At 46.9% G+C, this 23968-nt stretch overlaps 1 protein-coding gene across 1 annotated transcript in view; it reads right to left on the bottom strand.

The window, feature by feature from the left end:
* LOC144490493 (PDZ and LIM domain protein 5-like) overlaps positions 1–23968 on the bottom strand; it is a 259977-nt gene that overhangs the window by 63227 nt on the left and 172782 nt on the right. The window contains exons 8-9 of the mRNA XM_078208260.1: positions 20502–20544; positions 7181–7216 (exon numbers count right to left, since the gene is read on the bottom strand). Of these exons, the coding sequence (XP_078064386.1) occupies positions 7181–7216; positions 20502–20544 (79 nt within the window). The remainder of the gene's footprint in view (positions 1–7180; positions 7217–20501; positions 20545–23968) is intronic.

The following is a 23968-nucleotide window of genomic DNA, read 5'->3' on the forward strand; positions in this document are numbered from 1 at the left end:
GGGAACAGAGTGGAGAAATGGGGTAGAATTGGATTACGTACAGCACTGTCCATACAAAAATACACTAATATCGGCAAAGATTTAATAACAGCAAGGATGCAAAGATAAACACATGAGGGACAGAGGAAGAGAACGTTACATTGGTAGGATGAAATGAAGGGGGAAGGAAGAAGGCTTGTCTCAACACTAGCATAGACCAGATGGGCTGAATGGCCTGTTGCAGCGCTAAAAACTCTATGCAATTCCATTAAGTCATATTGCAATCGCTCCGGCCAATCCTATTGGCTTCAGCGTAAAAAACACAAGTGATCCCATTGACCTTAATTCCAATCTGCCGATCGCAAATTTCATTTGTTGAGATCTTTGTACGAAATCGTTTAGTTCCACTGAAAATACCGAATGTGAGGATCCTGGTGATTTCCACGTCTGAATCTATAACTGACGCACACGGCGGGATTTTCCAGCCGTGCTTGCCCCGAGACTGGAAAATCCCACCCGTAGAACATAGAACATAGAACATTACAGCGCAGAACAGGCCCTTCGGCCCACGATGTTGCACCGACCAGTTAAAAAAAAAAACTGTGACCCTCCAACCTAAACCAATTTCTTTTCGTCCATGAACCTATCTATGGATCTCTTAAACGCCCCCAAACTAGGCGCATTTACTACTGATGCTGGCAGGGCATTCCAATCCCTCACCACCCTCTGGGTAAAGAACCTACCCCTGACATCGGTTCTATAACTACCCCCCCTCAATTTAAAGCCATGCCCCCTCGTGCTGGATTTCTCCATCAGAGGAAAAAGGTCAACAGACCTTTCCACGGTCCGCCCCTCACCTGCTCCAATCCCCGTGGCGGGAGCAACGGGAAAATGCACCCCACAGTGTTAAACTGTATTCAAGTGACCACTCTGTAGAAGTATAGAATGGCTACAGCCCAGGAGGTTATTCAGCCCACTGTGTCTATGCTAACTCTTCTGAGATGTGCGATGGAATTCCTCCTGCTCCCATTGCCCTTTTCCCAAGCCAGGCAACTTTCTGCCCCATCCCCGCTTTCAAGTATTTCATAGAATCTCTATAGTGCAGAAGGAGGCCATTCGGCCCATTGAGTCTGCACCAACCACAATCCCACCTAGGCCCTATTCCCATAACCCTCATTTACCCTGTTAAACCCCCTAAACTAGGGTCAATTTAGCACGGCCAATCCACCTAACCCGCACATCTTTGGACTGTGGGAGGAAATCGGAGCACCCGGAGGAAACCCATACGGAAACATGTGGAGAATGTGCAGACTCCACACAGACAGTGACCCAAGCTGGGAATCGAACCTGGGTCCCTGGCGCTGTGAGGCAGCAGTGCTAACCACTGAGCCACCGGGTATTTAATTGGATTGCCTTTTGAAAAAGTCCACTTAGCAAAGCAGGTGTTAGGATAGTAAAACGGCAACACATGCACGCCATTAATTGTGGCAAAACGAGGACTTTTCCCAGATCTATTTCTGCTACAGTGCAGAGCGCAGTGGGTGGGTTGTCTGTGAATCAACTCTGGAGAGGGTGATGCCGGTGAAAGTTGTTTGAGTGCGGGCACACGTGGCACAGAACCAGCCAACCTGACTGTGTTATGGAGCATATTGGAGTCAACATCAAGTCACTGACGAGACTTAAATGTGTATCTTGAACAGAACGGGTTAATCATTTCTTCATTTGGGGCTACCATCCACACAGTGACCGGAATTTTCCAGCCATTCATTATCCGCTGTCCCTGCAAGTGTGAATTTGGCACTCAGGAAACTTCCGCTCTGTGCGTTTGAAATCGGGCAGCAAAATGAAACTTGCCGTCACCTGGCCTTGCCACTCAGCTCCACACTCGGCCAGCGTGACCCGTTTTCAGCAAAACGGCAAAGACATCAGGAAACAATGTCAACGGCATTTTAAAGACATCTTTATTTTATTCATTCGCGGGACACGGGCGTCGCTGGCTGGGCCAGCATTTATTGCACATCCCTAGTTGCCCAGAGGACAGTTGAGAATCAACCACATTGCTGTGGCTCTGGAGTCACATGTTGGCCAGACCAGGTAAGGACAGCAGATTTCCTTCCCGAAAGGACATTAGTGAACCAGATAGGTTTTTCCGACAATCGACAATGGTTTCATGGTCATCAGTCGATTCTTGATTCCAGGCTTTTTTTTATATAAATTGAATTTAAATTCCACCATCTGCTGTGGCGGGATTCGAACCCGGGTCCCCAGAACATTAGCCGAGTTTCTGGATTAATAGTCTAACGATAATACCACTCGACCAGCGCCTCACCTGTGCTGTATTGCTCTTTGAGAGGTTACTCTGAAGTAAAGACAGGACTAGATGCCAGGGTGAGGGGCTCTACAAAGGTTTGCTATCACACTGTACAGAAGGATAGTTGGTGTTGCTATCATTACGGTCGCCCTTGTTCCTGCACAGAGTCGCAGTGACCTGCTGGGCACCAGACCACCGCCATGAGGGCAAGATCAAGTGAGATGTGAAAGATGTGAAGGTGGCAGGACCCCGACAACTGGGAGTTAGTTACTGGCAGCCGTGACCGCTGGGGGCCTGAATGTTTGGAAGCGGTGAGGGGAAATGGAAAGATTAGCCAGCGTAGAAGAGGGACGAGGGAAAATGGAGACCAGCGAATCGTGGTCCTCTACACTGCCATGTCAGAGTGGGGGCCCTCGGCCACACCAGGAGACGTTTAACACCGAGTTGACCAACATGGCCTGAAAACCATCGTCCTTGGAGACGGGAGGCTGCCAACGTACAGGAACATAGAACATAGAACATTACAGCGCAGAACAGGCCCTTCGGCCCACGATGTTGCACCGACCAGTTAAAAAAAAAAAAAACTGTGACCCTCCAACCTAAACCAATTTCTTTTCGTCCATGAACCTATCTACGGATCTCTTAAACGCCCCCAAACTAGGCGCATTTACTACTGATGCTGGCAGGGCATTCCAATCCCTCACCACCCTCTGGGTAAAGAACCTACCCCTGACATCGGTTCTATAACTACCCCCCCTCAATTTAAAGCCATGCCCCCTCGTGCTGGATTTCTCCATCAGAGGAAAAAGGCTATCACTATCCACCCTATCTAAACCTCTAATCATCTTATATGTTTCAATAAGATCCCCTCTTAGCCGCCGCCTTTCCAGCGAAAACAATCCCAAATCCCTCAGCCTCTCCTCATAGGATCTCCCCTCCATACCAGGCAACATCCTGGTAAACCTCCTCTGCACCCTCTCCAAAGCCTCCACATCCTTCCTGTAATGTGGGGACCAGAACTGCACACAGTACTCCAAGTGCGGCCGCACCAGAGTTGTGTACAGTTGCAACATAACGCTACGACTCCTAAATTCAATCCCCCTACCAATAAACGCCAAGACACCATATGCCTTCTTAACAACCTTATCTACTTGATTCCCAACTTTCAGGGATCTATGCACACATACACCTAGATCCCTCTGCTCCTCCACACTATTCAAAGTCCTCCCGTTAGCCCTATACTCAACACAACTGTTATTCCTACCAAAGTGAATTACCTCACACTTCTCCGCATTAAACTCCATCCGCCACCTCTCGGCCCAACTTTGCAACCTGTCTAAGTCTTCCTGCAGACTACGACACCCTTCCTCACTGTCTACCACACCACCGACTTTGGTGTCATCAGCAAATTTGCTAATCCACCCAACTATACCCTCATCCAGATCATTAATAAATATTACAAACAGCAGTGGCCCCAAAACAGATCCCTGAGGTACACCACTTGTAACCGCACTCCATGATGAATATTTACTATCAACCACCACCCTCTGTTTCCTATCCGCTAGCCAATTCCTGATCCAATTTCCTAGATCACCCCCAATCCCATACATCTGCATTTTCTGCAGAAGCCTACCATGGTGAACCTTATCAAACGCCTTACTAAAATCCATATATACCACGTCCACTGCCTTGCCCCCATCCACCTCCTTGGTCACTTTCTCAAAAAACTCAATAAGGTTAGTAAGGCACGACCTACCTGCCACAAAACCATGCTGACTATCACCTATCAATTCATTACTCTCCAAATAACTATAAATCCTATCCCTTATAATTTTTTCCAACATCTTGCCGACAACAGAAGTGAGACTCACCGGTCTATAATTCCCGGGGAAGTCTCTGTTCCCCTTCTTAAACAATGGGACAACATTCGCTAACCTCCAATCTTCTGGTACTATACCAGAGGCCAACGACGACCTGAAGATCAGAGCCAGAGGCGCTGCAATCACTTCTCTTGCCTCCCAGAGAATCCTTGGATAAATCCCATCCGGACCAGGGGATTTATCTATTTTCAGACCCTCCAGAATATCCTGCACATCCTCCTTATCAACTGTAATACTGTCTATTCTACTCCCTTGCAACCCAGTGTCCTCCTCAGCTATATTCATGTCCCCTTGCGTGAACACCGAAGAGAAATATTGGTTCAATGCTTCACCAATCTCCTCCGGTTCCACACATAACTTCCCTCTGCCATCTATAACTGGCCCTAAACTTGCCCTAAACTTGCCCTAAAGGTGACCATTGTCCCGTGGTACTCAAACTGTGAAAGAGCTGACAGTCAGTCTCACTTGGTTTCGCTCAGTTGATGGCGGGTTAGTGATGCAAAGCGACACCAACAGCGAGGGTGCAATCCCCGGACCAGCTGAGGTTATTCATGAAGGCCCTGACCTTCTCAACCTTGCCCCTCGCCTGAAGTGTGATGATCCTCAGGTTAAATCACCACCGGCCAGCTCTCCCTCTCTGAGGGGGGGGGAGCAGTCTATGGTCAACTGGGACTATGGCGACTTTACCTTTAGTCTCACTCCCACTGCCCTCCAACTTTCTCCCCTCCAAATATTGATCCAAATCCTTTTTGAAAGTTATCATCGAATCTACTTCCACTGCCCTTCCAGGCGGCGTATTCCAAATCCCAACTTGCTGCATAATATAAAACACACACTTTCTCCTCATCTCTCCTCTGGTTTCTTGTTGACTAATTTAAATTAGTGTTCATCCAAAATCAAGAGGACAGGTGAGAGCTGCAGTTTGTATTTGATTCAATGTGTAAAGTGTTAATCCAGTGCCGAGGATTATTGGTTAGACACTAGGACTGTGCAACTAACTAATCATCAGCAAACATGCAGTCAGGTCAAAAATAAATTAAAACCATCCATCTCTGACAGAAACCTGGCAGTGTGTGTGTGTTTAAAAGTTTAAGTTTATTTATTAGGCTCACATTAACACTGCAATGAAGTTACTGTGAAAATCCCCTAGTCGCCACACTCCAGCGCCTGTTCGGGTACACTGAGGGAGAATTTCGCACGGCCAATACATCCATCCAGCACGTCTTTCGGAGTGTGGGAGGAAACCGGAGCACCCGGAGGAAACCCACGCAGACACGGGGAGAATGTGCAATCTCCACACGGACAGTGACCCAAGCCGGGAATCGATCGAGGATCGGAGATGATCTGGTCAATATCAGGTGGTTTGTGTGAGCTTGCTGTGCGCAAACTGGCTGCCTCATTTCCTACGTTACAACAATGACTACAAGGATTAGCCATAAAGTGCTCTGGGAAGTCCAGAGACCGTGAAAGATGCTGAAGAAACGCACCCCAAGGGGTGGTCAGCACTGCTGCCTCACAGCGCCAGGGAACTGGGTTCAAATCCCGGCTTAGCTCATTGTCTGTGGGGAATCTGCACATTCTCCCCGTGTCTGCGTGGGTTTCCTCCGGGTGCTCCTGTTTCCTCCCACAGTCCGAAAGACGTGCTGGTTAGATGCATTGGCCATGTTAAGTTCTCCCTCAGTGTACCCAAACAGGCGCCGGAGTAACTTTTCACAGTAACTTGATTGCAGTGTGAATGTACACATACTTGTGACACTAATAAATAAACTTTAAATTCTCCTTTCTCTGCTTCATGCGGATCAGAAACTTCAGCTCCGCTACTGAACACTGCCTGCAGGTGGCAATGTTGCTCTGCCCAGGTTCCGTCAATGTGCAGAGACCAGATTAAACCATGCAAAAAAAAACTGGCTGGGCCGATTGGTGATAGTGAATAGTGATAGCTCACGGCACACCAGGGATAAGACCATATGATATAGGAGCAGAATTAGGCCACTCGGCCCATCGAGTCTGCTCTGCCATTCAATCACGGCTGATATTTTTCTCATTCCCATTCTCCTGCCTTTTCCCCATAACCCCTGATCTCCTTATTAATCAAGAACCTATCTATCTCTGTCTTAAAGACACTCAATGACCCGGCCTCCACAGCCTTCTGCGGCAAAGAGTTCCACAGATTCACCACTCTCTGGCTGAAGAAATTCCTCCTCATCCCTGTTTTAAAGGATCGTCCCTTTAGCCTGAGGTTGTACCCTCTGGTTCTAGTTTTTCCGACGAGTGGAAACATCCTCTCCACGTCCATTCTACCCAGGCCTCCTGGATGAAGAGGGAGAACAAATACAAAGCAAGCGACGGTTCCTTACCTGCCTTGGCCAATATTTATCTCTCGGGCAAAACCAAACTTTAAAAACCAAGGTGATCACAGAAGGAAGTAATTCGGCCCATCTAGTCTGCACTGTCTCCCTAGTCCCAATCCCCCGTCTTATCCCTGTAACCTTGCACATTCTCTCTGTCCAGATAGCAACCCAATTCCCTTTCGAATACCTCGATCACGGGTGCTTGCAGTGGGTAAATTGGCAGTCACGCTCCCTACAACGGTGAATAGACTTCAGAAGGTACTCCATTGGCTGTGAAGGATGCTGGGCCATCCTGAACTCACGACAGGCGCTACAAAAGTGCAACTTGTTTTAGAGCAACAGGGTGAGAATGGTTGGTGTTACTTGAGATGTTACTGGTTGGTGTTCACTTAAAAAGAACATTCACCTTTGGAGAAGACACTTCAACTACTTGTGAATGGCTTTTGGAAACTTGTCCCTCTGCCCCACCCCATTGATAAACCTCAGGTTTATGAATCTGCTTCCCCATTCTCTAAATTCGGCCGCAGGTAATATTTGATCCCCTCCCCCCCCCTCTCCCCCAACCCCAATGTCCCAGGGTGGTTAGTGCCTTGTACATCCAACACAACAGTGGCCGGTTACAGTGAAACACATGTGATTTGTGTACCGTCAGGTTTTACCTGTACCCTACTTCACCGTTTTCTGTCCCACCGTTCCTGAAGATAAGATGAATGGGGAGGAAAAAAAACCACGTTTTATTCTGAACAAACACTTCAAATAGCAAACGTATCTCCCTCCGTCTAGGGGGGGGGGAATCCACAATCTCTCTCAACCTCATGTGTACAGAACAAGAGATAGAGGCCAACTGCATTCTGCAACTAAGAACCTTAGTTAGGCCGCACTTGGAATATAGTGTTCAATTCTGATCACCACACTACCAGAAGGATGTGGAGGCTTTGGAGAGGGCACAGAAATGATTTACCAGGATGTTGCCTGGTATGGAGGGTATTAGCTATGAGGAGAGGTTTGTTCTCACTGGAATGACGGAGGTTGAAGGGCGACCTGATAGAAGTCTACAAGATTATGAGGGGCATGGACAGAGTGGATAGTCAGAAGCTTTTTCCCAGGGTGGAAGAGTCAATTACTAGGAGGCATAGGTTTAAGATGCGAGGGGCAAGGTTTAAAGGACATGTACAAGGCAAGTTTGTTTTTTAAAACAGAGGGTAGTGGGTGCCTGGAACTACCTGCCGGGGGAGGTAGTGGAAGCAGATATGACAGTGAGTTTTAAGGGGTATCTTGACAAATACATGAACAGGATGGGAATAGAGGGATATGGTCCCCGGCAGCGTAAGGGCTTTTAGTTCAGACGGGCAGCATGGTTGGTGCAGGCTTGGAGGGCCGAAGGGCCTGTTCCTGTGCTGTAATTTTCTTTGTTTTCTTTGGTGGGAAACTTGTTTAAACGGCAAATCCACAGTGCGAAGGGGCATTAACTCTTTACTGACCATCATTAAATAGACAGTGACTGCTCACGAATGACATTCCTGTTTTTAAAAGGAATTCAGTCAGGCCCCTGCTGAGAGGATTCTCATCAGTGCTTAAAGGTGACTAATTTACACACTGAACCCAAACACTCCAGCGTCTCTCCACCTGCCACCGACATCCTTTTCAAAATTTGTTCCCGGGTTCATGAGCGCTGAAGGCATTTATTGCCCATCCCTAATTGCCCCTCAACAAGCGGCAGCGTGCCAGAATTGAGTGGCGCTATTTCAAAGAGCAGTTAGGAGCCAGACAGAGTCTGGAGTTCCACTCTGGCTAGGCTGGGTTTAAGGGCGTCTGTGAGCCAGACAGATTTTAAAAAAAAATAATGATAATCCATCAGTTTCATGTTTCAATATTAAGGACAGTAAGAAGTCTCACAACACCAGGTTAAAGTCCAACAGGTTTATTTGGGATCACGAGCTTTCGGAGCGCTGCTCCATCAGGCGAGTGGAGGTAGGTTCACAAACACGGCGTATACAGACAGAGACACAATTGCAAGCTAATTACAGATTCTTCACATTCCAATCCGTAATTAGCTTGCAATTGTGTCTCTGTCTGTATACGCCGTGTTTGTGAACCTACCTCCACTCACCCGATGGAGCAGCGCGCCGAAAGCTCGTGATCCCAAATAAACCTGTTGGACTTTAACCTGGTGTTGTGAGACTTCTTACTGTGTCCACCCCAGTCCAACGCCGGCAAAAGAGACAAAACATTTCATTCCAGATTTAGTTAACTGATTTAATTAAATTGTCCCAGCTGCCTTGGTGGGATTCGAACCGGAGCTTGAAACATTATCCCAGGATGGCTAGCCCAGTAACATTACCACTCTGCGACCATCACCGGCATTTAGCAGCGTTCACCCTTCACCGCAAAAATCTGAATATCACTTTGCAACAACAGCATTCTATAAAAATAGCTGGAAACACGCACAATTAACTATTCTCAAACAGAACAGCTTCACAATTCACGCACCACCCGCTCAGAACACTGGAGTCTCAAGCCCTATTTGAGCACAGAGTCCAGGCTGGTTCCTTCAGTGCCGTTCTGGAGAAGTGCTGCCCTGTTGAGAGGTAGCTGGTTTTTAAAAGGAGGTCGGCGTCAACTTGTGACATGTCACCTCTCCGAGTCACGAGTCTGCATCGCAGGGTTAAGTTAAACCTGTCCTTGGTGGATCCCGGGGTAGCGAAGGGGCGATTTCCAAACTACCGACAACATCCAACACAGAAGGAAGGCGACAGCCGTCCCCATTTAGAACACCGTTCTCCTGTTGGGGCGGATTTGGTGGTCGGGGGCGATTAGCTAGAGACGGGGGTGAAGTTTGATATGTCACTGTTATGAAGTGGAGGTTGTTTCCCCCCCCGCCCCCTCTGAGAACGAACACCTAACCACTCAAAGAGGAGTACTTCACCCTATAATCTGTTAGAGTGCAAAGTGGTATGATCTGCTCTTCAGCAACTTCTAGTGGTTGAATCAAAATAACTCCCTGACACACAAGTCAACAAGTAACAATATATTCATCTAACAGCGAGCAAGTTAACTAAACTATTAACAAACCAAACAAAACAAGATTCTGATGGAACACTATTCAGATAAATACAATTCCCACTCATTAACAAAAAATAGAATTTTAGTCACTCTCTAAATTACAACCAGGTTTGCATCTTCCAGAATATTCTGGGCCTTCTCTGTTGATTCTTTGGTACCTTTGTTATCAAGATGAGGCTTTCTCTTAAGACATAAATGAAGCCGAGAGAGCTAGCGGTTCTCTCTCTCTCTCTCGAGCGGGACTAACAGTTGTTATTCTGGTAGATGGCAGTTACTCTCCACCTCTGTCACACTGCCCCCTTCCTTTCATACCAGTGATGACATATCAATATCCCCCACAACATGATTGGTCCTTGGTTGCCAAAAATGTCAGATTTAAATTTAATTGGTTCCTGGTATCCAAGTGCCTAATTCAAGTTTGATTGGCTGAATTCAAAAAAAGTTAAAAGCCTGCTTGTTGTCTTGGCAACACTGCTGCCTGGCCCTTCGACATAAATGTTTCAGTCTGAGTTCTCTATATGTACTTGCATTTTTAAAACTCTAAGCACAGAAAAAGCGCCACCTCTTAAAAGGTACCATGCAAAGCTTTCGCTCGCATTTTACAATCACCAATCTACAATTACTCTACTCGACTTAGCAACGGTCACCCAAGTTTTTTTAAAATCCTCGGAGAGCTTGAGAATTAAGATCCTGCTTCGAGTCAAAAAAATAATCAAAATTGTTGGTAAGGTGATGCTGATAGGGTGAGATGTACAACAGCAGGAGACATGTGTGGAACTTAAAACACCAGTCAGGGCAGAATGGCTTCTTTGTGTGCTAGAAATATGTAACAAGCCATTGGAGAACTTGAAGGAAAATGGACACAACTTGCATGATAGACAAGATCCCAAAACCCAAGTGTCAGTGAAAATGAAGACGTAATTAATAGTTAAAGCAATTTTATTAAAATAAGATTTAAACTCCAACCAGCAAATATAGAGGAGCACCTATAAAGTATAATACAAATATAATACAGGCTGAAATGCAAACTCGGGGCACTGGAGAAACCTGACGGCAGTTTGAAGCTAGTTTGCTTTTAATGGGAGGTCACTTCTCCATTCGAAGGTGGTCTTGTTCGCATCACATTTTGTTTTCTTTCTGTTTAAAAACCTGACCACTTTGGCATTTCCCTCTGCAAAGGATTCAAAAGAAGGTGCCACTCCGACACGGCAGCGGCTGGCTAGGGTTGTTACGGAGCCAGCGATGGCTTCTATCTCCATCGGCCGGGACGCTTCATGGAACCCTTTGCTTCAATGGAAGGATGCATCAGACGGAAGCACAACATGTTTGGATGGGAAGGGTATTTATCTCAAGAACAAAGAACAAAGAGGGATACAAAAGAATGGTCTAGTTTGGACCAGGGAGCGGCGCGGGCTTGGAGGGCCGAAGGGCCTGTTCCTGTGCTGTATTGTTCTTTGTTCTTTGTTCTATTACGGCGCCACATAAACGCAGGTCATTGCCGCTGCACTGAAGCAGCCAAATAAAATGCCAACAGCCCGATTCTAAAATCTACAACACTGTAGTTTCAACTGCTTTCCCTTTTTTTGTTTCAAAATAAAAAAACCGAAGGTGGAATTTCAAGAGGAGAAAAGGTAAGAGGAGCAGCTGGGCTATCAGAAACAGAAGCAAAATCCAAGTGCGGGGATATCTCGAAAAGAAACAGTATCGGCTGCCGAGGAAATATACTTTCGCCGCTCGTCACTTCTTGGGCAAGTTAATTTACATTAAGCACGCGAGCGGAAACACCATGGTGCCAGTCGCGGAGTTGAGCGTATTTGGGGCTGTATCTTATGGTGGTGACCTTTGTCCTGTGGGGGAAAGACAGAGTGACAGACAGACAGACAGAGAGAGAGAGAGAGAGAAAAATGAAGTGTCGTTAGAACATGTGCAGGTGCCTCACACACTCACTCGGTGCATTAAAACTTCATAATCTTTGAGACAATAAGGTTCAAAATTGAAACTTCCTCAAGGTGCAGGGAAGTTGTGTGTTAATAAAAGCAAGTTGCCAGGTGTAGCATGGGTAAGAGCATTTCCCTCACGGTGCAGGAGAGGTGACACAAACTGGTGTCGTATTCCTTGGAATTTAGAAGGTCCAAGGCCAATTTGATTGAAGGTAACAAGGTATTAAGGGGGCCAGAGTGGGGTAGATCAGGGGAAGCCATTTCTACCTACCGGGGATTCTAAGGGCAAACATTTTCTAGTGCTGAGCTTGGGGGCAGGAAGGACATTTAACAGGAGGGGCGCAAATCTGTGGAATTCTTTACCACAGGGGGCTGTAGGTCGTCAAGTACGTTCAAGGCCGAGATTTTTCAGCAGTAAGGGAATCAAGGGTTACGGGGATAAGGCAGGAGAGTGGAGTTGAGGGTTATCGTATCAGATCAGCTATGATTTCATTGAATGGCGGCAGAACAGACTCATAGAACCATAGAAAATTACAGCTCAGAAACAGGCCTTTTGGCCCTTCTTGTCTGTGCCGAACCATTTTATGCCTAGTCCCACTGACCTGCACTTGGACCATATCCCTCCACACCCCTCTCATCCATTAACCCGTCCAAGTTTTACTTAAATGTTAAAAGTGGCCCCGCATTTACCACTTTATCCGGCAGCTCATTCCACACTCCCACCACTCTCTGCGTGAAGAAGCCCCCCCTAATATTCCCTTTAAACTTTTCTCCTTTCACCCTTAACCCATGCCCTCTGGTTTTTTTCTCCCCTAGCCTCAGCGGAAAAAGCCTGGGGCTCAATGGCCTCCTGTTCCTAAGTGATTCTATCTTGACATCACTCAGAGATAGAGAAAGCTACCTCACTGACTTAACCGGCTATACTAAGAACCAAATCAGAGCTATAGTTGAATCGATTTGTGTTATCGCCATTAATCTCGTGAGAAGTGGCTGTTGACATATCTGGTAACAGGACTGATAATTGGGGCCTTCCCAATCTCTGCTGCACTTGGGACATTTCACTTGGGATACAGACCCTGTATTTTTGTCTAGTTGGCATGGACATGTCTTACATACTGCATCCAGATGTGGGCAACACCAGCAATAACCGTGTTCCCATCTCCAGTTGCCCTGATCCAACCATACAGCATGGACCTTGAGTCACGTGTAGGAGACATTTTTTGCATTTCGTGGTTACTTTTCTGGTGCTGGCCCCAGATATAATTGACTCATAATTTGAATTAAATTTTGCTCATGGTGAGATTTGAACTTGTAATGTCAGGGTTCCTGGTTCAGTGTGTTGCTGCTGTTTCAGCTTGGCACACAGCGAGGTGGTCGGGACTCCTTCAATATGCCTCCCTAAGCTTGGTTTCCAGGGCACGACAAGTGCCGTGACAAATATCTGAGCGCGGGTTGTCCACACCGTGGCACAGACCCACAGAGATACCTTTTAACTTTCAAAATCACTTACGACTCTGGTCAGGCTAAGAGGGAACAGATTGGTTTGGAGGCTCAAAGAGAATGGTCAGTCCAGCCAAATACTCAACTCGATGGACGCTCACACAGGGAAATTCAACATTGCCTGGGTTAGGAATAAAATAATTACATGCAAAGATCATGCCATGGTCATGCAGACTGATCAAGAAAGAGTCATGACATGCATAGTTGAAGAAAGACATCACATTCTAAGCAGCAACTGTCAGATTTGGCAACACACTTCAAAAAGCAGTCAAGAAAATGCACAAATGTCTGACACAGTGTATTCAAGGGCTGATAAAGCACCTAATTTTAATAGCACTCAACACACACACGCCTACTCCAGTACAGAACTGTTCTCAACTTCATTCTCCACTTACAAAAGAATTGAGTCCACGGGATTGGGTCAAAAATTGCACATTTCAAAGTCTTTGGATTTGAGGCCAAAGCTTTTGACCAACCGCGTTGTGGCCAGACCCTAAACCACCTCAGCCACCTGGTCCCGTGACTGTGGCGGATTTTCACTGCGTGAAAACAAGCAAAACCCCTGGCGTTTGAGATCAGGCGCTAGTCCTGGTTGGCAAATGATGTCACTTGTTCCCGGCAAGAGCCACCTAAAGCACCAACATTTTGCCGGTGGCATACTTGGATTCAAACCGCGATCTACCGGATAAATGCAGGCCGAGTGTGCTTTCCTTACCACCACCTCGGTGGGCGCCGAGACCCAGGTGGACTAGTGATGGTAATGCAGTCACTGGGACAAGGGCCGACATCTACTGCAGAACCTTGGGTGGTCAGCAGAGGTCGCCAACAGCCTGCCATTGAGTCTCGACGAACAGAGTAGATTCTGCTTTCTGACTGTAACTCTCAGTTTGATTTTAAAATACATTTCAAAAGACAATTGATTGTAGAATCACAGAATCCCTACAGTGCAGAAGGCGGATTGTTTAAATGAAAACAGGAATTGCAAATTGAAGTTCTAGAACATAGAACGGTACAGCGCAGGAACAGGCCCTTCGGCCCACAATGTTGTGCTGAACATGATGCCAAATTAAACTAATCCCTACTGCCTGCCCTTGGTTCATATTCTTCTATTCCTTGCATATTCATGTGCTTATCTAAAAGCCCCTTAAACGTCCCTATTGTATCTGTCTGCACCACCACCTCTGGCAGCGCGTTCCAGACACTGACCACTCTGTAAAATACCTGCCCTTCACACCTCCTTTGAATTTTCCCCCTCTCACCTGAAGTGCATACCCCCAGTGTTAAGAGATTTCAACTCTGGGTAAATGATTCTGACTGTCAACCCTATCTGTGCCTCTCATAATTTTATAGACTTCTATCAGGTCTCCCCTCAGCCCCCACCGCTCCAGAGAAAACAACCCTAGTTTGTCCAGCCTCTCCTTATAGCTCACACCCTCTATTCTAGGCAGCACCTCTTCTGCACCCTCTCCAAAACCTCCACATCCTTCCTGTAACGTGGTGACCAGAATGCAACACAATATGTGGCCTAGGCAAAGTTTTATAAAACTGCAACATAATTCTATAATGCTTAAAAACATGATCAGAATAAATATCTACGCTCAAGTCTCCATGATGGAACAGTGATACTTTCCTCAGATATGTCTATCACAAAGAACAAAGTACAAAGAAGATTACAGCACAGGAAAAGGCCCTTTGGCCCTCCTAGACTGTACTGACCATGCTCTCGGTCTGAACTAAAACCCCCTACCCTTCTGGGCACCTCTACTCCCCATCCTATTCATTTATTTGTCAAGATGCCTCTTAAAAGTCATTACTGTATCTGCTTCCACTACCTTCCCTGGCAGCGAGTTCCAGGCACCCCCCACCCTCTGTATATAAAAAAAAACTTGCCTCGGACATCTTTTAAAACTTGTCCCTCGCACCTTAAACCTATGCCCCCGAGTAATTGACTCTTCCACTCTGGAAAAAAGCTTCTGACTATCCACTCTGAGCATGCCCCTCATAATCTTGTAGGCTTCTATCAGGTCGCCTCTCAACCCTCGTCGTTCCTGTGAGAACAAACCAAGTTAATTCTCACTGCAGCATTAACTAAGGTCCCACACTAATACCATTAATATGTACATCAATGTGAATCATCTCACTCAGGGCTTGGTACCAGCTTGACTAATATCACTCCAAACGGCACTTTGTTTCTCTTTCAAGTCCAACCAAACTCTTTATAAACACTTCCATTTTTCACAAATCACTCTCGGATGATTCTTGCGCGAGGACGCTGTCTAGTAGCTAAACACTGCTCACTGTTCAATCAACTCCTCAATTGAAAGCACGTGTAATAGTTGGTGAGCGACCAAAAGCATTATTGTACGCAAGTGGAGTTTTGTCTATCGTCACTCAACGTTGCCACTTTCTTGAGGAGCGGCACCTCAACCGTCGATGGGGCACTTTACGGCCTTCCAGACTCATCGAGTTCAACAATGTCAGGTCATAATCGCCACTCCCATCTTCTCGTAGCACAGCTGTTGGTAATAACTGCCATTCGCACCTCCTCTCGACTTATCTCTTGTTCCTTTACTTGTCATATTACCACCACCATTGCTAAGCGCCATCATCAATTTGTCATATAAAAGCAAAATACTGCAGATGCCAGAGATCTGAAATAAAAACGGAAAATGCTGGATAAACTCAGCAGGTCTGGCAGAGTCTGTGAAGAGAGAAACAGAGTTAACGTGTCGAGTCTGTACTGGGAACATTAACTCTGTATCTCGCTCCATAGACACTGCCAGGCTTGCTGAGTTTATCCATCATTTTCCATTCTGATATCACTATCATTCCTGACCTCCTCCCTCTCTCACACTCCAACATTCCCTGCCTGAATGCTTGCTTACAAACAGATAAATCCGGGGCATCTCCCAGTTCTGGTGAAAGACCAATCGACTGGAAACGTTGGATGGGGATTTTCCTCCCTCTCCGGGGTGCGTTTCACAGCAGCAAGCAGCACTGTGCCACTCACTGTTGGAGAGATTTTCCAGTCCCGCCGCGTCAATGGGGTTTCCCGTTGAGCATACACCTCGCCACCGGGAAACCCGCAGCAGGGCTGCAACATCGGTGGGACTGTACGATCCCGCCGGAGTGAACGGCAGCAAGATTCCAGCAGTTAACTCTCGTTTCTCTCTCTCTCCACATGAGGCCGAATGTTTCCAGCATTGTGTTTATTTCAGATTTTCAGCAAACACTTGATCCATGTTATGGTGATTACATTGCGCAATGTCAATGTCTACGTCTACGTGTAACAGGTTATTTGGAAATAAAAGCTTCCTTGGTTCCTTGACAGCAAATCAGGAATGTAACTGCATGTTGATCCTCACTTGCTCACATTAAACCTATCTTTGTGGAACTAATACATTAAACAGAATACCAAGGGAGTCTCAACGCAGACATTTAAAACGCAGTTATTATTTCAGCATCTTGTTTATGATTCGAGTTTAAAAGCGTGTACCAGGACCGAGGTATAATACCCAATCTATCAACATTGATACAAAACTACTTCTCCCAAAGGGTTGTGAATCTGTGGAATTCGCTACCCCAAAGTGCGGGGGATGCTGGGACAGTGAGCAAATTTGAGGAGTTAAACAGATTTTTAATTGGTAATGGGGTTGGAGGGTTACGGGGAGAAGGCAGGAAAATGGGGATGAGGAGCATATCAGCCATGATCAAATGGCAGAGCGGACTCTATGGGCGAAGACCGTAAGACATAGGAGCAGAATTAGGCCACTCGGCCCATCGAGTCTGCTCCGCCATTCAATCACGGCTGATATTTTTCTCATCCCCATTCTCCTGCCTTGTCCCCATAACTCCTGATCCCCTTATTAATCAAGAACCGATCTATCTCGGTCTTAAAGACACTCAATGACCTGGCCTCCACAGCCTTCTGCGGCAAAGAGTTCCACAGATTCACCACTCTCTGGCTGAAGAAATTCCTCCTCATCTCTGTTTTAAAGGATCGTCCCTTTAGTCTGAGGTTGTGCCCTCTGGTTCCAGTTTTTCCCTCCACATCCACTCTATCCAGGCCTCGCAGTATTCTGTAAGTTTCAATAAGATCCCCCCACCTCATCCTTCTAAACTCCAACGGGTACAGACCCAGAGTCCTCAACCGTTCCTCACACGACAAGCTCTTCATTTTGCTAATTCTGTTCCTGTATCTTATGAACGCCTTTCATGCTGAAATTTCAGTCACAACCGCACACACCGCCCCCCCCCCCCAACCCCACAGCAATTTACAGAGATACCATTTAAAAAGTATACACCCAGCTCTGGAAAGCTCATTGGGTGCTGATAAGGTCAGAGCACAAGGAGCAGGAAATCAGAATGTGGTGAAGGTAAAGCTCGTGGTTTGAGAAGGTACTGGGTGGTTATTGCAACGCTGGACAACTCTCACGGAGAGAGGGGGAGGGGCAGGACTAGCAAGAGACTGAACCGCTAAAGGGTAAGAATTGGAATCTGACAAATAAGTATGCGACGAATCAGCAGCCATTCTGTTCAGGCCCCTCTTTAACAAAGTGACCTGAGGAATCAAGTGTCGCCCATGTGAAAGTCTGCTCCACCTCCAACGCAACTTTCCCAGGCTTCAAGGGTAAAAGCGTTTGAATTCCTTTGCCTCATTCAAATCCAGACACTTATAAAACCATAACCGGTCGTCAATAAACCCGTTTTCTGCAATCCGATACACAAACTATAGATCCACATGTCTCAAGAAGAGAAGGCAAACACGCCCTCTGATCCGAACCTTGAACACTTGCGCAGATCTTCTCATCAAAAACAGGCTTGCGGTTCACGGCTGTACGCACACACGGCGCACCAACACACACCACCAAGGGCAACCTGGACCTCCAGCCACACCGCACTCGGGAAGCATACCCCATTTCCCCCTCTATCAACGCACCCTGCTTGTAGGCCACGCTGATGAATGCAGCGACGGCGAAGTTCCGGACAGGAATGTGCTGAATCTTCACTGGCCGCGGACACTTGCGGTTAGGAGAGAACTGCAGGAGCATTTTGTTTCCGACAAACTCAACGGAACATTCCGTCCAAAGTTCAAGACGTTCCCAGCGAGGTCCAGCTTTGTAAAGTCCTGTCATCGCTGACTGAGACCAGAGCGAGACATGCAGAGCTTCAGTATCAGTTAGAACAGAACATCCCGGTCACTGTTAATGTTGCCCATGGACAGCAATTGGCACGAAAGTGGGCATTATAAACGTGTTGACCCGTTAGAGAAAATCTCCATTACGAGAGAGGAAGTGTTAGGTTTTTTAGGGAACATTAAAACTGACAAAGCCCCAGGGCCTGATGGCATCTATCCTCGACTGCTCAGGGAGACGAGAGGTGAAATTGCTGGGCCTCTGACGGAAATCTTTGTCGCTTCTTTGGACACGGGTGAGGTCCCTGAGGATTGGAGGATAGCGAATGTGGTCCCGTTGTTTAAGAAGGGTAGCAGGGATAACCCAGGAAATTATAGGCCGGTGAGCTTGACGTCCGTGGTAGGGAAGTTGTTGGAGAGGATTCTTAGAGACAGGATGTATGTGCATTTAGAACGGAACAATCTCATTAGTGACAGACAGCATGGTTTTGTAAGAGGGAGGTCGTGCCTTACAAATTTGGTGGAGTTTTTTGAGGAAGTGACAAAAACGGTTGATGAAGGAAGGGCCGTGGATGTCGTCTATATGGATTTCAGTAAGGCATTTGACAAAGTCCCACATGGCAGGTTGGTTAAGAAGGTTAAGGCTCATGGGATACAAGGAGAAGTGGCTCGATGGGTGGAGAACTGGCTTGGCCATAGGAGACAGAGGGTAGTGGTCGAAGGGTCTTTTTCCGGCTGGAGGTCTGTGACCAGTGGTGTTCCGCAGGGCTCTGTACTGGGACCTCTGCTATTTGTGATATATATAAATGATTTGGAAGAAGGTGTAACTGGTGTAATCAGCAAGTTTGCGGATGACACGAAGATGGCTGGAATTGCGGATAGTGAAGAGCATTGTCGGGCAATACAGCAGGATATAGATAGGCTGGAAAATTGGGCGGAGAGGTGGCAGATGGAATTTAATCCGGATAAATGCGAAGTGATGCATTTTGGAAGAAATAATGTAGGGAGGAGTTATACAATAAATGGCAGAGTCATCAGGAGTATAGAAACACAGAGGGACCTAGGTGTGCAAGTCCACAAATCCTTGAAGGTGGCAACACAGGTGGAGAAGGTGGTGAAGAAGGCATATGGTATGCTTGCCTTTATAGGACGGGGTATAGAGTATAAAAGCTGGAGTCTGATGATGCAGCTGTATAGAACGCTAGTTAGGCCGCATTTGGAGTACTGCGTCCAGTTCTGGTCGCCGCACTACCAGAAGGACGTGGAGGCATTGGAGAGAGTGCAGAGAAGGTTTACCAGGATGTTGCCTGGTATGGAGGGTCTTAGCTATGAGGAGAGATTGGGTAGACTGGGGTTGTTCTCCTTGGAAAGACGGAGAATGAGGGGAGATCTAATAGAGGTATACAAGATTATGAAGGGTATAGATAGGGTGAACAGTGGGAAGCTTTTTCCCAGGTCGGAGGTGACGATCACGAGGGGTCACGGGCTCAAGCTGAGAGGGGCGAAGTATAACTCAGACATCAGAGGGACGTTTTTTTACACAGAGGGTGGTGGGGGCCTGGAATGCGCTGCCAAGTAGGGTGGTGGAGGCAGGCACGCTGACATCGTTTAAGACTTACCTGGATAGTCACATGAGCAGCCTGGGAATGGAGGGATACAAACGATTGGTCTCGTTGGACCAAGGAGCGGCACAGGCTTGGAGGGCCGAAGGGCCTGTTTCCTGTGCTGTACTGTTCTTTGTTCTTTGTTTGCTAGCGGGGACAATTCTGCCTTTGGACCATAAAACAGTCAACAAAAGATCAGGAGCCAGCTTATATCAAATAAAATACAAACATGTCTCGAGGCCAATCTTGTAACAATTTCAGTCCCTACGTGGGATCTAATAAAGATATTACTGTGATTTCAAAATTGATTTTGGCTCCAAAAAAAAAAATGAATCATCTAATAACCCAAATTAAAGAACACACAGAAAACAGAAGCACATATTTTGTGCTCACTTAAAATCGAATTGGCCATTTTTCTAATAAGTGACTTGTGGATAAGGGTGCCGACAATCTCACAAGGACTCAGTCAGATTGTTCCGTTACGTTCTCATAACGGAAAACTCCCCTTATAAAAAAAAATGCAACCCATTGCACATGCGAGCATTTAAACTGTTTCTTGCACATCTGTAACTCAGCAATGTCGAGCTAAAAGTTAGATTATAATGAAGCACCGTCAGTATTAATAATCACACACCAGTTCACATTTCAACAAGTCAAACTCAAAATGTCAGAAGGGCAAAAGAAGAAACTCCACAAGAACAATTCGTGCGCAGAAACGCAGCCCAGCCCAGCCTCTTACCTTGCCTTCTTGTTAGTCTCGCTTGCTGGGGTAGTCTCACCCACTGGAACAAGAGAGAGAGAGAAACAATGAACTACTTACTGCGAGAGTGGATAAAAATGACAGACAATCCAAAACGAGATAAGTGACAAAAAAATAAAGTGTTTGGGGTTGCTTGGCTCACGGGAGCGCACAGACAGATAGGCACCGGCACAGCGCAGTGGTTAGCACTGTTGCCTCAGTGCCAGCGACCAGGGTTCAATTCCCAGTTTGGGGTCACTCTGCAAATTCTCCCCGTGTCTGCGTGGGTTTCCCCCGGGTGCTCCGGTTTCCTCCCAGAGTCAGGAAGACGTGCTGGTTAGGTGGATTGGCCATGCTAAATTCTTCCTCCGTGTACCTGAACAGGCGCCGGGGTGTGGCAACGAGGGAGTTTTCACAGTAACTTCATTGTCATGTTAATGTAAACTTTACCTGTGACTAATAAACAAACAAACTAAATGCACACAACGCCCACACACAGACAGTAGTTAATGCACCCTGAAACAGGAGAACAGTTGGAGGCCATTCAGCCTCTCAAGCCTATCCCACTCTTCAACGAAAGCACAGCTATTCTGCTTACAAAACACCCATTAACCACCAGATTTCGCGACAATCAGATGGAGTGCCATTTAATGAGGAAAATGGGCAGCTGAACTGATGGCCGTCATTCCGGTCTGGCAATGTCTGGATTCTGGCCCCTTCTGCACCCACAATTTCTTCTGCTCCATCACCGAAACCCTCCAGCTATCCAGATCCTAAAGCTCTGGAATTCCTTCCCCAGGCCTCCCTACCTCTCCCTTTAGAACTCGAAGCTGTGGATGCTGAGTTGAAGAGTACGTTCTGGACTGAAACAGTAGATTCTGGGGTGCTGAGGGACACGTGGATAGGGCAGGAAAGCGGAATCGATGTTGAAGCTCAGTCATGATCCCGGTGAAAGGCAGAGAAGGTCCGAGGGGGGTCTATGCCTATTCACTTTTCTTATTCAGACAATCCCTACAGTACAGAAGGAGGCCATCCCCGGCTCACTGAGTCTGTACTGACTTTCCGAAAGAACACTATCTGGGCCCAGTCTCCCACCCTATTCCTGTAACCCTGTGCATTGATCATGGCCAATCCACCTAACCTGCACACCTCTGGACACTAAGGGGTAATTTAGCACGGCCAATCCATCGAACCTGCACATCTTTGCATTGTGGGAGGAAACCGGAGCACCCGGAGGAAACCCATGCAGAGATGGGGAGAATGTGCAAACTCCACACGGACAAGACACCCAAAGCCAGAATCAAACCCACGTCCCTGGCGCTGTGAGGCAGCAGTGCCAATCACTGTGCCACCATACTTTATGCATGATAAGCACTCCCACAACACCAGGCCGAAGTCCAACAGGTTTATTTGGGATCACGAGCTTTTGGAGTGCTGCTCCTTCATCAGGTGAGTGGAGGTAGGTTTACAAACACGGCATATCTAGACAGAGACAACTGCGAGATAATTACAGATTGGAATGTGAAGAATCTGTAATTATCTTGCAGTTGTGTCTTTGTCTATATATGCCGTGTTTGTGAACCTACCTCCACTCACCCGATGAAGGAGCAGCGCTCTGAAAGCTCGTGATTCCAAATAAACCTGTTGGACTTTAACCTGGTGTTGTGAGACTGCTTACTGTGCCCACCCCAGTCCAACGCCGGCATCTCCACATCATGCCTTTATGCATGTTATATTCCCTATTTCAAGATGCTCATCAAAAGCAACCTACCCTAACATGGGGCTCGAGTTAAAGTGTGTGTGTAAAGCTGCGAAGAGCATGGAGAGTTTAGACTGCATTCAATACAAGTTGTTAGTGGTGCTTTGGAATGACCAGATGGACAGCACTGTCACCTCCACTTGAGGTAGGGTTCTCTAACTGCTGCAACTGCTTAACAAAGTGTCTTATCCTCATTTTAAAGTTACCTTGCTTCCAAAAGTGAAAATGCAATTGCGAGTGGGAAAATGCTTAGGAAATCAGAAACACAAAGGGGCTTGGGAGTCATTGTTCAAGATTCTCTGAAGGTTAACGTCCAGGTTCAGTTGGCAGTTAGGAAGGCAAATGCAATGTTAGAATTCATGTCAAGAGGGCTAGAATACAAGAGCAGGGATGTACTTCTGAGGGTGTAGAAGGCTCTGGTCAGACCCCATTTGGAGTATTGTGAGCAGTTTTGGGCCCCGTATCTAAGGAAGGATGTGCTGGCCTTGGAAAGGGTCCAGAGGAGGTTCACAAAAATGATCCCTAGAATGAAGAGCTTGTCGTATGAGGAACGGTTGAGGACTCTGGGTCTGTACTCGTTGGAGTTTAGAAGGATGAGGGGGGATCTTATTGAAACTTACAGGATATTGCAAGGCCTGGATAGAGTGGACGTGGAGAGGATGTTTCCACGAGTAGGAAAAACTAGAACCAGCGGGCACAACCTCAGGCTAAAGAGACGATCCTTTAAAACAGAGATGAGGAGGAATCTCTTCAGCCAGAGAGTGGTGAATCTGTGGAACTCTTTGCCACAGAAGGCTGTGGAGGCCGGGTCATTGAGTGTCTTTAAGACAGACGTAGATATGTTCCTGATTAATAAGGGGATCAGGGGTTATGGGGAAAAGGCAGGAGAATGGGGATGAGAAAAAAATATCAGCCGTGATTGAATGGCAGAGCAGACTCGATGGGCCGAGTGGCCTAATTCTGCTCCTATGTCTTATGGTCTTTTGAGTGAGAATAACAAAACAGTTAAAGATGTTGATGTCCGTAACCTTAAGCGGATTAAAGCATTCAAAGCAGTGCATCCAGCTCCTATTCACCCGTTTAATGTTTGTGACTGTCGCAATGTGGGGCAGGACCCTCCCACTGGCCGTGACAAGGATCGGGGTCACGGGAACAAGCATTAATAGGATTAACGAGGCTTTTGTAGTGGTGTCTCATCCCCTCAGCAAGAGCTTCCTTTGCCCAACTAATTGAAATTTGTTTTTTTTTATGTTTTGGGAAAGCTGGATGTCATTACAACTCCACAATTACCGTGAAGGCTGAAGCATTCTGAAGCCTTTACCCCCCCCCCAACATCAGTTCTGCTCAGAAGCAATTTTCTCTCTTGCTCGGAGACACAAGTGAAGGCAGATGGTATGAAACCAATCGCCTCGGCCAGCAAGTAAACACGTCAGGCCCAAGGGGAGCAGCTACATGATAGAACTCTGCAATTATGCCTAATAGGAACAAGGAGGAGGTCACTCAGTTAGACCCTGGCAGATCCGCATCCTAACTCTATCCACCCAGCTTGGCTCTGCAACCCTTAATAATCTCGCGCAAAAATAAATCTCTCAAGCTCAGCTTCTGACATTTTCAATTGGCCTCCCAGCCTCAAAGGCCTTTTGGAAGAGAGTGTGCCGGATTCGCCGCCGTGGGAAGTGCTTCTTGACATCACCCCTGATTGGCTGAG

The sequence above is a fragment of the Mustelus asterias genome, chromosome 1, assembly GCF_964213995.1.
Source record: "Mustelus asterias chromosome 1, sMusAst1.hap1.1, whole genome shotgun sequence".
In the NCBI taxonomy this organism is placed as follows: domain Eukaryota; kingdom Metazoa; phylum Chordata; class Chondrichthyes; order Carcharhiniformes; family Triakidae; genus Mustelus; species Mustelus asterias.